Source organism: Pteropus vampyrus, unplaced genomic scaffold (genome assembly GCF_000151845.1).
Source record: "Pteropus vampyrus isolate Shadow unplaced genomic scaffold, Pvam_2.0 Scaffold283, whole genome shotgun sequence".
In the NCBI taxonomy this organism is placed as follows: domain Eukaryota; kingdom Metazoa; phylum Chordata; class Mammalia; order Chiroptera; family Pteropodidae; genus Pteropus; species Pteropus vampyrus.
Window position 1 is genome coordinate 281,221 of NW_011889064.1, and position 13,496 is coordinate 294,716.

Here is a 13,496-nt window from a genome sequence, read left to right on the forward strand (position 1 = left end):
TACGGATGGCAGCTTATATAAAAGGCAGGCAAGTGAGAAAAAGAGAGGATAGGAAGACTACAGAACTGTGTCGTAAGTGTTCAAAACAAGCTCCATAGGCATTAAGCACAAGCCCAGGTTTTCTGAAGAACATCCATCTTTTCTTTGGTCCTGCAGCAATTCGAACTCAATATTCTGATATCTAAGAAGCTAATGGTAGGTTTAATTATCAAAATAACCTATATGCAATAATGGAGGAAAAGAATAGAAAATAAAAGGAAAATTAATTACAGAAGTAAATATACAGAAGAGTATTTGGATACTAGTCTAAAATACTACCTGACACATTTTTCTTCTGAGAACATTTACTAGGCTAAACTTTACTGTTTAACCTAGTAAATGTTCCACCACTAGATTTATTCCAAAAGTCTAAGGCTTATTGCTCAAGAGAGGAGAAAACAAAAATATTGAAAAAATCAAAGAGTAAAATTTGTGGCTTTTGGAGGTCTTGAGTAGACAGAGACCATAGTCTTCAAAGCCATTAAAATGTAAGATCTTATCCATCTGAGAGAGAAAATATTTTCAAGATATTCAAAGCTTGGCTTGGAAAACTGAGAGACACAGATTGAAATAAAAGGACATAAAGCATACTCAAGAACAATAAATTAGAATAAGGATGTATAATAAGGTTGAATGAGTTCCTATCCAAACAAGTAAAAAGTTTGCAGTGTTGACAAGGAAATACATAGTGGGTTGATGCAAGGGCCAGCACCACCCTTCCTCTAGGAGACGAGTTGCCTACTTGATGGGTGGGGTGGAGTGTAGAAATATTTTGTAATAAAACTCAAGGTAGGTCTAGAATTACCACAGCAGAGGAGATTATGTTTAAACTTTCCAGAATGTAGCCATGAATTTGCAAGCCTTGAGAAAGAATTCTGTGTCTCCCACACACACTTGAGTGTAGAGTAGCAATAACCGAGGGAGATGTTTGGGGAGATGAATCCAAGAGTAGGTTAACTGATTGATGCACACTAGTTCAGAGTATCTTTGAGTCACTACTCTCATACCTCAGGGCTCAGAGAGGACTGAGAATGAATCAAAGGACTCAATAGAATCCAAATCTGGAATGAGAGGTTGCCAAGAGTATAAAAAACAACTGGCCACCTATCAAAAATGTGTTCTTGTTTCCATACTGAGAGGTGACATCCCAGCTGGAGCCTACATCTCCCAGCTTCTTTAGCATAGGTATGACAATATGTATAGTGATTGCCAATGAAATGTGAGCAGAAGTGATTAAAAAGCAGGAGTGCTTTCCCCATACTCTTCCCCTTGTGACTGGAAGAAAAGACTCCAAAATCATGGTTCTTGTGTACAGTTTCACAACCACAGTAAATTCACAAGGGGTACCTAGGATATATTAAATATTGACAGGAAACAGTTATATCAACAAAAAACACCATAATGAACTAAAAGTGGTCTTTGGGATACTGTAGTCTTTCCTTACCTGCAGGAGATACTTCCTAAGGCCCCCAGTGGATAGTTAAAACTACAGATAGTACCAAACTCTATATGTATTATATTTTTTCCTATACATCTAAGAGAGTAATAATAATAATAAAATAGAACAATTATAACAATATACTGTAATAAAAGTTATGTGAATGTGCTCACTTGTTTCAGAGGATCCCTTGCTGTATAGCTTCAATGCTTTCTGGCATGACACGTTGCCATCAGTAAGAACACACTTTCTGTTCAAGTCTTCCATCCACAAATTTAATGTCTTTCCAACCTAAACAAACAATTAACAAGCAATGGGAACAAAAACTTTGAAGCCAAAGGGCAAAAACAAAAACAACAAAAAAATTATTTCCCTTCTACACAATTTTATGGATAGAAGGATCAGTCTTACCATAGATCTTAGCAACCTCAGTGTAGGATTTTTTTTCTTTCCTCATTAAATTTCCTTATTAGCTTCCATCTTTTCACTTAAAAGAAGCACTTTACAGCTTTTCTTTGGCAAAGTCAAATTGCCAGCAGCACTACTCTTGTGCTTTGGGGCCATTATTAAGTAAAATAAGGATTACTTGAATATAAGTACTGTGATACTGTGACAGTCGATCTGATAAACAAGATGGCTACTTAACGACTAATGGGCAGGGAGGCTATACTGGCACGTAAACTTTGGACAAAGGGCTGATTCACATCCCAGGTTGGACAAGGCAAGAAAGTGTGAAATTTCATCACAGTATTCGGAATAGCACACAATTTAAAATTATGGATTGTTTATTTCTGGAATTTTCTATTTAATATTTTGGGACTGCAATTGACTAAGGTAACTGAAACCGTGAAAAATGAAACTGCAAATAAAAGAGTACTACTGTATTATAAATTTCTGAGGAAAACATAGTAGTGTCCAGGACACTGAACAAAGTGCTACTATTAAATTGCTTGGCCCTAACTTCTTAATAAAAAGAACCGTTAGCTATTTCCTTTGTCCTGCAGCCCCAAGAATATATTATTGAGATTCTAAGGGCACTATGAACCAAGAAAGTTTGGGAATCTCTGCCTTACGGAATGTTGAAACCACAGGATGAAAGGAGGCTGGGTTCCAAATTTACTACATGCAGGAAAACCATCTATCACTTAAGAACTCCAACACTGAACTGATATATGAGCCAGAAATAAACTTCTATTGCATTAACCCACTGAACTTTTGGAGTTTATTTGTCATAATAGCTAGTGAGGACTTATAAGAACTTTAATATCATAACTTGTAGCCCAACATTTGGATTTCGCAGCTTGAGCTCTGAACTGCTTACAAGACATAATTTTCTCCTTTTGGCCTCCATAACTACCTGCAGGGCAAGCAGCTCCCCTGTTTTGATTGTACTGTTTGATAAATCGTACCCCATGCAATAGAGAAGCAATACTGCCTGTACTGGAACTGCTCCACCAAAAACCTTTGTTCTGTGAACCAAAACCAAAACTAGGACATTGATAAATGCTTAAACATATTTTATCTATCATTCTTATCATTGAAAGGTCAGTTGCTCCCACAAATCAGAAAATTAATGGTGTAAGTTTATAAGCTTATTTCCTTAGCAACCCTTCTCCTTTTAAAAGCTGTGTTCTTCCCCTCCGCCCCAACCTCAGAGTGTCTCTTCGATTCATACCCAGGGCTACGTTCTCTGATTCGAAGTCCTATATGAATAAAACTCTTTTAATTTCTTTTGGAGTTTTTGTTAACACTAATGTTATCCTATGACACAGAAATGTGCAGGAATCTAGACCTGAAGCCAAGAGCCTCAGATGTCAACAGCCACAGATGTTCTGCCCACCACAATGAGGACCAGAAGAGATAAACTACATACTAGTGGAGGCGACCAAGCCAAGAGGACGTCAGGGAGTAGATATTTTTTTTCCCAATACCTGGTCAATGCTTAAGCCCCCTGAAACTAACATCAACCTCAAGGAAAGAGGGGAAGGAGAAGGAGAAGGCAAAGAATGCTAAGAATTTAGCCCAGATGAGACTGAGTAACCTTAAATTTGGCACTCTAAACTTTTTACCACAAGTGGATAAGTGTTTGAATGCTAAGTTAATTATACCTTTTGGAAAAGAAACAAATTTACATTATATACATTTCATTTTGTAACTGTAAAATTTTGAATCCACTCTATATATGTTACAGCAAGGAAAGAAGGATGGAGTCCACTGTCTCTGTTTATACAATTGGTCATCCAGCTATAGATATTTATGACTTCTCCATTTTCTTGTAATGTTCCCCTTGCTTTGGACCAGCATTTCAGCTTGTTGGGGTCCTTTGCCCATTGGAATGTAGAGCCTGAATCCCTGTCGGTTCTGCCTAGGTGAGGTGACAGCACTTTTGTTAACCATTTAAGGACATGGTGACAAAGGACTCCCCTAAGCTCTTTCTACTGCTTGGAGCAGTGTTGATTGCATTCAATAGTCAGGCTCAGTCACTCTAACCAATACCATAATCCTATTCCTGCCTACTTCCCACCCCCCTACCCCCGCCAGAGGAATCCAATAAAGACCAGGCAGCAATTTCAAATTCCAATTCAGTGAAACTGTTAATGTGTCTCTTGGTAGAAGCATAACTCCTCCCCTGCTCACTGAAACTTCTAAACCAGAATGCAAGCTCTGTGAGGGCAGGGGTTTTGTCCATCATTTTTACTGCTCTATGCCTGAAACATAGAAGTCAATAAACACATGATGATTAAATAATAGATGAATGAGTGTCGTGTAGCTCACATTAGGCATTCTTATGTACAGGTGGAAGGGGGTAGCATGCCTAAAATATTTGGGGTAGAACAACTTCCTTGGATGTCCTAATGTAGTTCTCTTCCCAACATGGCACAACTAAAATGTTCATAATTTTTCTTCACTTTTATTTTCTAACTTAAAAAAATGCAATTTTTACAGTGTCCTAATTCCTTGATTTATTAGATAATACTATCATACAGGTACTGTGATAGGTGCTGTTACCAAACAAAATTATGACTCAGGGCTTGTGTTTAACGATTTGCAGAGATTTGATGCAATTGTTCTGTATCTTTCCTAACAATTACAAATGTATTTCCCTCTCTAGGAAAGGTAACTCTGTCCTCCCTTCACATCTCCCCTTAAGACTTCCGTTAGGTTTGGAAGAAGGACTGAGAGAGAAGAGTGGGTGTTTAGGACCCCAGCCATGTGCCGGCTTGTCCAGTCCTGGGTTCCCTCATTGTACCTTCAGCACAGCTCTGTAACAGCACTAACAGCAACTGCTAAGTACCTGTGTATTTATTATGGCTTTGTCCCTTCTTGCCTATGGTAGGGTATGCTCTTGTGTTTATAAACTCACTGGTACCTGGCTCACAAGATGGGCTTAATAAATGCTTATTGAATGAATAAAATGCCTTTTGCCTACTTCACAATGTCGCCTAGGGCACCCCTCTGCCAACTTCACAATGTCACCCAAGGCATAGTTTTGCCTACTTCACAATGTCATTTTCAACTGACCCTGCACAGAAATGGGGACCTCACAGGGGCTCAGGGATATATCTAGTTTCAGCCCTGTCTGAATCGCTCTCCAGTGGTGGCTCCAGCCAATGAAGAGAAAAGCAAAGAATCAAAATTCTTGAGCTGCAGCAAATGGATTTAGGTTAAACAGCCTGGGGATGGAGGAGCACTAATACCTGAGGAATATGGACCTGTGAGGACCTCTCCAGAATGACAAAGAATCAGAGCTGCGTGTAGGCAGGGGCATGCATTTCCGCATTGCTCAGGGTGCCTCGTCCAGGCTGCTACAGAGGAGTGGCGGGCCCTGGAGACAGGCTAGCGGTGTTGGCGTGAACTAATTCGTTCAAGCCTTGGGCTGCAGAACTGCCCAGAAGAGTGCCGAGAAGGTGGCGCGTAACTTCGGCAGATCCCAGAAGTGCAGCTAGGAAACTTGCCCAGCCAGCCAGGCCCATAGGGTGCTAGAGGGTCAGGAAGGACCCGCCTTTCCTAGACCGTGGCCCAACAGATCCACGTGAGGCTTCCTCGCCACCAAAAGCCCCAAACAAGCAGGGCTAATGAAAGAGGAAAGTTAAGGACGTCCCAAGCTCTGAGACGCGGCGCCCCGCTGCCGGCGCAAGAGCTGCTCTTCCAACAGCTGCGCTTGCAGTCGCCTTGTCCAGCCGAGCGGAGGTCGCCGCCGCTGAGTGATGTCCCGCCGCAGCCTGGACGGGCGCCTCCTCGGGCTGCCCGCGACGTCGGCCCCGCCGCTGCCTCCCAAGTTGCTGCTGTTGCTGCTCCTGTCCGCCGCCGCGGTGCCACCGAGCCTGGCAGGTGAGCAGGGCGCGCCCCGGGGATTGGCCCCGCGCCCGCCGCCCGCCCGCGCCCGCTGAGCCCGCCGCGGCTCGGTGCGCTCCCGCAGAGCCCTGGGTCCGGCTAAGTTTACTTGCAGCGGTGTCCGGGTTCTGGGTAGGCGCCAAGGAACGCGCTTCTGCGGGGTGACTGGCCTGGCTCGCTCCAGCCCTGCTGTGGCTCGGGGACGACCCCTGAGAAGGGCATGGTGTGCTCCTGCGAGCTTAAAAGTGTTGGCCGTAAATCTTGGCAGACAGATCGGTTCGCTCCTGCACGACTCTCGGCTTGCCGAGCCTCGGCTGGTCCTCAAAGCGCCAGCCAAAGGACGTCTAAATATATTTATTCACATCATAGGGAGGTATGATTCTGGGCTGTCTTTACGTTTCCCTTAACAGTCAATGACTGGTTTAAAATGGTAAGTACTGCAAACTGGTATTGTCAGCTTGATATGTGCCAGACAGTGTGCTAAACTTTAGCAGCTAAAGGGATTTATATTTTTTCATATGATGCTTATTATAATTCTAAATAAGATCATTATCCCCATTCTACAGATGAGAAAATTTTGAGAGAAATTCAGTAATTTGCGTAAAGATGCCTAGCAAATGAAGGCAGAGCTGAAATGCTGAAGAGCATTTACTTAACTATCCAGCTCTTAGTAAAACAGTTTTTTATCCCCTACACTTGTCTGTACTCTTCGGAAACTAAACAAAACAAGTACAACCAAAAACCTTTAGATTTGTCATTTTCATTCCCAATGACTAAAATCAATATTAACTAAATAAACTTGAAAGACTTCAAAAGTCATATTAAAAGAGGATTAATTTTGTTTTATTTCACAATCCATTTTCTGGGCTGGCCTTGTGTAAGAATAGGGAGGCGTTTAGGAGAGCACTACCCCTTCCCAGATGAGTGTACTGATTCTTGTTAGGCCACCTTCCATCGACAGGTGTGTGTAGTTACCAGATTTCAAGACCTTGTCTTTCACAACTTGCCCACTTATTACTATTAAATTTTTCCAGTCTTTTAAGCTGCCTGGGCTTTTGGGATCAGATGTGATCCCCTCCCCCACTCCCAGTCTCGATTTACCAGCACATTCTGTTCCTTCCCTGGACTAAGGAGATGGCACTGGTGCCACCTTTTAGCCCAAGGAGACCACTCATTCAGACATACCTGGGATAAGCTGGAGTGACCCAGAAATGGAAAGGAATTTTGTGTCTGGAATGCTGACTGAAACTTTTCTCCTCTTTCTGTTCTTTTGAATTGCTTGGATAGTTTTTAAATGTTTCTGTAGATGGAGGAGGCAGCTTGAGGAGTGAGAAGGAGACATTGTTTTTCTGTAGATGAAACATTGTTTAGTCAAGAAAATAGCACCTAGCAAGAAACTGCTTCTTAAACTGAGTTCCTCCAAATAATAAATAAGATGACTCCATGTAGAGTGGGTGGGGAGTCAAGGCAGAGAGTGAGGGCATTTCTGCTACAAGCGATCCTGACAGCACTATGCCCTGCAATCTGGAAAGACTTTTTATCATGGCTGGTGATGTCCACGTTGACACTTTCAAAAGATATGATCTCTATTTATTTTATTCTGCACACATTTTGGTCTGCACACTGTTTTCCAGTGCAGCTTTTTGGAGCTTTGTCTTACTGTTCTACTAGACTGCCAACAACTGAAAACAGAGAACAGGATCTTTGCATTTCGTGCTTTCTCTGAAGTGCTCAGCTCAGTACTCTGAATTTAGCAATTATCCAATAAACACTAAAGAGATTGCATTTTCATCCCCCTGGTTGAATTTTACATCCACTAATATGCACCTATTTACCCACAAATAACTTCTTTAATTTTCAAAGATTTGTACTTTTATTATTCTAGAAATCGGCAAACAATTACATGTTCATCCTAACCATATCTTTCAAATTCTTATAGATTTCAGGCGTCTAATAGCATTGCCTTTATCTTTCTAGACTGAAAAGCCCCGTGTTTATTTTTGGAATGTCTTGTATAATTTTTCTAAGCCTTATGTATAGTGAAGTCAGGTTGTCACTAGGGAAAGGATGGGTTGGTTGCCAAGAGACTCATAAGATGGCATGAGCCTTGGTAAAACTGGTTTCAGATCTGGCCTTCAGACTTGCAAGACCAGACTCCAGAAATTCATTCTACCCAGTGCTCCAATGCTGATCGGATACAAGGGAAGCTTATTCGCCCTGACAAACACACAGATCTACTCACCACAGTTCCAATTGTTAATTTTTAGCAGACTGGATATTTGTGTAGCCTGCTCCAGGCATACTCGTGTTATCAAACTACATGGGATAGACATTATGAGGATTCTCAGGATGGAGATCTGATTCATCTGCTTCCCAGCAGGACTCGACACTTCAATCAGCCCATGGGTGCACCTCCACTGATAGCACTCATCTGGCACAGCTGGCCCCCAACTCTGGGACACTGCCTCTTCCAGACTTCCATGGCTCACCAGTGCTTACTTGAGACTAATAGATTGCCTCCCTAGATAGGCTAATATCTTTATGTGGTTGTCGAGGAGTTTACTGTCCTACAAGTACTTCAGTTTCCTTAAGGTGACGTGGCAGACCTTTAGCTGAAGCTAATCTCAATCAATCCTTTGACTCTGAGGCCATTCTTATTTCCAAATTCACTTGAGGTGGTTGCTCCATATGTTCATTCTATGGTTGCTCTTCATTCTTGGAAGTATAGTGTTAGAAGGTAGTATGGAATTCCAGAAACCAACCTTGGAGCCAGACTGCCTATACATGAATTCTAGCTTCAACACTTCCTATGTGACCTTCAGCAAGTTATCTAATCTCTCTATGCCTCAATTTCCTTATCTGTAAAATAGGTATTACAATAGTATCTGTCTCATCAAGTGGTTGTGAGAAACAGTGCCTGGCACACAGTAGGAGCTATATACAGTCATGCACTTCATAATGACATTTCAGTCAATGACAGACCACCTATACATTGGTGATCTCATAAGATTACGATGGAGCTGAAAAAGTCCTATTGCCTAGTGATATAGTAGCCATCATAACCTTATAGCACAACACATTACACAGATACTTACTATTGTGTTACAGTTGTCTACACTATTTAGTACAGTAACATGTTGTACAGGTTGATAGCCTAGGAGCTATGGAGGAACAGAATTTGTCACCCCAAGATATGTCTATTTGACATAAGGGTTACTTTGGGTTTGCTAATTTTAAGAAATAGCAGACATGGGAGTTCCGAAATCAAGTAGAAGTTATGTTCTCCAAAAGACATTTACATTTGTAAGGGAAGTCTCCATTTGTAAAAGTGTCTCTCTCACTGTACCAGGAAGAGTGGGAAGACCTTATCTCTAGAAACTTTTATCAATGCAGAAGGCAATAACTTAAATCTGCATAATGACCTACCTTTGTTTACTGTGCTTTTCCTGGTAGCTTTCCATAACTGACTCCCCTGCCTCCAACATCATCATTTGTCTTCAGCTGAAGATTTAAGATGGTGGCTTCAGTCGTTTTGGCAAGTTACTTGGTCTTCCTGGGTCTGTTCCATGTATATAGGAAGCATACATTTTATTAGACTTTTGTTTGTTTTCCTCCTGTTAATCTGTGTTTTGTTTCTGGTATGTCTCAGTCAAGAACCCAGAAGGGTAGAGAGAAATTTTTTTTTTCTCTCCTGCAGAGCAATAGGTTATATTACATAGCGTAGGTGTATATTTGGCTACACCTTCTTTGTGTAAGTGCACTCTACAATGTTCATGCAGTGATGCATTTGCTTAATGGTGGATTTCTCGGAATGTATCCCTGTCGTTAAGCGGTGCATGACTGCAATTGTATAGCTGTTATTACCTGCCATTGGAGTGATTTTTCTCTGAAAAGGCATCATGGATCTCTTGATAAGGCAACCAGGATTGCAGATGATCATCTATGTACTGTGAAGTGATAACTCATTATCAAGTAGTGTTTTTCCTTAATTATGGCCCAACATTTTGGGGACTTAGGGTACACATATTAAACAGCTGTTTCAGAAAACAATGAAGTGTCTTTGATTGCTTTTTTGAGTTATAACTGACTGAAATCACCTCGATTACTTTTCCTAAGTGCAATTTCATTAACCATGACTGCTTTAGAACTTCACAACTCTTTTCTGTCTTTCTGAGCCTCACTAAATCTTCCTGCAGCTCATCCCATTGTCTTGGTGTTTCAGACCCAAAAGAAATCAGTGCTGTTTGTAAGCAAGAACATTTTCTTGTGCTCTCCTTATATCAGTTTGTTTATAAAAATGTTTTGCAAGATAAATTCCAGAACAACTTCCGGGAGAAGTGCTCATTCATCTCTATTATTAAACTTCATTTCTCAGTCCTTCTGGAAATGTGAATCTGATAGCAAAGATTAAAAACTTTCTCCAGAAGAAAACTAAAAAGACTTCTTCTTCAGTCTTTAAATTGAGGTAGAACATTTTTAAAAACTTTTTCATGGTGATTTACTTTCATAATATATAAACTATGTACTTCATCTTGGACCTTTGTTCTGACATGCAGAACAGATATTTTTTGTTTTCATACTTCTTCAAGCATTATTTTTACTTTTGTTACTTGCTATCTTTTGTTGGATTCCAAATTATAAGACATTACCTATTGAGATAACAAATGAGAAAGTGGCACCAATAATAGAATTAATCTCAAAGGATTTCTTAAAAGGTTCAACATTTTACGTTTTTTTAAATGTATTTAAGCTTCATCTTCTTTTCTTCTTCTTTTTTTTTAATAGAGTAGGTTCTAGTTGCTCCTACCTAATATTTTATGACCTTTTGAAAGTTTACCTTTAAGATATGGCTGAAAAATATTTTAATAATGTTATTATATAGTTTCCTTGTACTATTGCAAAACAGGAATTTACTCAATGTGGTAAAAAGTGGAACTAATAGAAGTAGGGAAATTATGAAGAAACTTTAGTCTAAGATTTGAAACTCTGCACAAACAACAGAAATCATGTTATAATCTTCCAATGGGAAATTGTGAAAGTCTCTTGGTTGAAAGGCACAAACTTGCTCTGAAATTTGTCAATTAGCCTTGCAGATGTAGTTACAATTCCAACATAAAGCACTATCAAGTAATTCAAGTCAGCATTTGCAAACTTAAGATACCAAAATTTTAATTCACAGTTAAAAATCAAGAATTAATATACTACAGACTTCATACAAATTTGTCTCTTGGTTTGACTTTCCCAGGTAGTATGAAAATTTGGGATTTAGGCAGCCACTTTATAATCAATAAAGCTTTGTGTTAGGCCCAACGGAGTTGATACAATGAAATATGAGGTCCCTCTCCTGATTCTATAGGAGCTTGTAATTAAATTAGACCAAATAGGTAAAAATACACATAATTAAAGAGAAATCTAGATGAGGTGTGAGCTACGAGAGCCGAATCAGAATGGCTCAAAATTGACTTTCTGTTGGTGGGACTTCTGGCAAGAACTCTTATTTAAACGAGCAATAGGTTTGCTTTGAGGGGATCCAAAGGAAAGGGATCATTCCAGATTTAAGCAAATCTCCAGCATTTTTCTGTTGGTGTTTTGTTTCTTTGAAGCTTTTTTTTTTAAAGCTATCTTCCTTTCTACTTACTTAATGTATCAGGCGCATGATGTATCCCACCGCCTATCCTCTCATCTGCCTTTTATTCTAGCTTCATGCAGGTGTAACCGAGGCACCTTAACTCAGCGACGTTGCTTTCTAACTCAGATTTCTCTGAAATCATAACCATTTAGCACTGGAACACATGCAGACCTGGGAGTGAGGGGTTTAACACTTCATAGGACGACCTTTGACCTATGTGGAATGGGAGCAGGTGGATAAATGCTCCCTCTTCCATCGCTGGGATGGGATAGTCAGAGGCTTATTCTACTCACATCCTCAGGGCCATCTCAGAATGCACCCTTGAATTAGCTTTCCCTCCTTCTTAGTTTCACTTTCCCAGTCCCTCATTCCTGTTCCTTGGGAGCTCTTCCTGCTTTCGGCAAGAGTCCTAGGCTCTGATTTCTGTTGAGAGTGAGAACTGAAACACCTACTTATAATTTTGTTGCCTGGAGGTTGCTGATTCATGAACCAGTTATTTTCTTAGTTACTCTGATGAAGAAGCAAAGCAAATCTAAAAACCAGATATCAGTTTATTGAGAACTCTTTCAAAGAAGGGAAGTGTAATGCTAAGGTACACAGAGAGAAAGATCCTGAGCGACTATACTCAGTGGACCTAAAAGAGAAAAGCAATCCAAGAATTGGTATCAGTGAACTATTAGCTAAATTCAACCGGAATAGATTAAATAATTTTTTAATATTTTCTCTCACATATCCTGCCTCTGCTCTTTCATCTTTCTTTCTCTTTGTCTCTATCGAACTTACTGAATTATTACCCAAAATTGTATTGCTCGGGGTTGAAAACCATTTGCTCTATCATAAATGAGATGCTAGGAAAATTAAGTTCCATGTATGGGAGGGAATGATTTAGGTCACTTATGACTATCTTACAAATTCTAAGACTAAGTTAGGAATTTTTTCAACAGAAAAACAATTAACTCATACAAAATATTAGAATGCCCAAGTAAATAAAATAAATTCTAAAATATTGGGCTTCTTCCATCTTTATTCCTAGAAGAAAAATATTGTTTTTATAAAATAACTTTTCCATTCGTTCAACAAATATTTATCAGATGCATTGATTTTTGAGGATGTTAAAATTGTTTAAATCTTATTTTTCATTTTCGCAACTCTAGAAAAAATACCAGCACATGGCACTTGCCCCTTGGACATCTGAATCATCCTCTAGGCTCCTTACCTGAGCTTGAAGACATAATGACTTGAGTTATTTTAGACTAACTTCTGTGAATGTTCTGATAAACTTCACTTTCATTTCACACACATGATTAAGCTAGATTCATCACAGAAACATTATTGTGCTAGATATAATGATCTCAGAATATATTGTGGTAAGCAGAAGCAGCCCCTGTCTTCACAGAACTTGTATAAAGCTAGGTTAGGATTAGAATTATGTAATATTTTTCTAGCTTTTCAATATACTTTTCACACCATTTGCCTCCTAACATGGAGATTTTTTTTTTAAATAAAAAATTATAATAACTTAAAATCTATTAAAGGATTTAAGAAAACCAAAAAATAGTATGGTACTGGGAAAACCAGAAAGAGATGACACGTGGAGAAAGCATTGAGGAATAGAGGATATCAATTAGGGGTGGATTGAGAAACTCAGATTTTGGCTCAATTCTTAAAGCACCTGGTAAATTGATCAGCTTCTTAGCAGTACATTTTTACTGAATTCTCTTGAAGACTGGGTAAAGGTTTTTTCATGGGAGGAAGCACACAAGTGTCAAAACACAGATTTGCAGAAGTTCATTATTTGTGGTCTGAAAATTAGGTAATAACAGCAACAGTAAAAACAGAGCCCTTGAGTGCTTAGATTGAGAGCAAGCCAAGTTTATAGGACAAGGGGCTCCTCGAATGAAAGGTGAAGGGAAAGGAAGGCCTGGATGCTGGATGAGAAATGCCAGTATTTTGGAGAAGAGAACAAAGCTAAAATCATGTTCTATGGATAGAACTGAAAGAAAAGAGACTAACAAGTCTTTCCTTCCTTCTTTCTTTTACCCCATCCTGCCACAG

The 13,496-nt window shown here is 39.7% G+C and overlaps 1 protein-coding gene across 1 annotated transcript in view; it reads left to right on the plus strand.

Annotated features, from left to right (window-relative positions):
• The first annotated feature begins 5,204 nt into the window (after positions 1-5,204).
• Positions 5,205-13,496, plus strand: part of PLBD1 (phospholipase B domain containing 1) — a 51,222-nt gene continuing 42,930 nt past the window's right edge. The window contains exon 1 of the mRNA XM_011375983.2: positions 5,205-5,809. Coding sequence (XP_011374285.1) covers positions 5,686-5,809 — 124 coding nt within the window. The 5' untranslated portion in view covers positions 5,205-5,685. The remainder of the gene's footprint in view (positions 5,810-13,496) is intronic.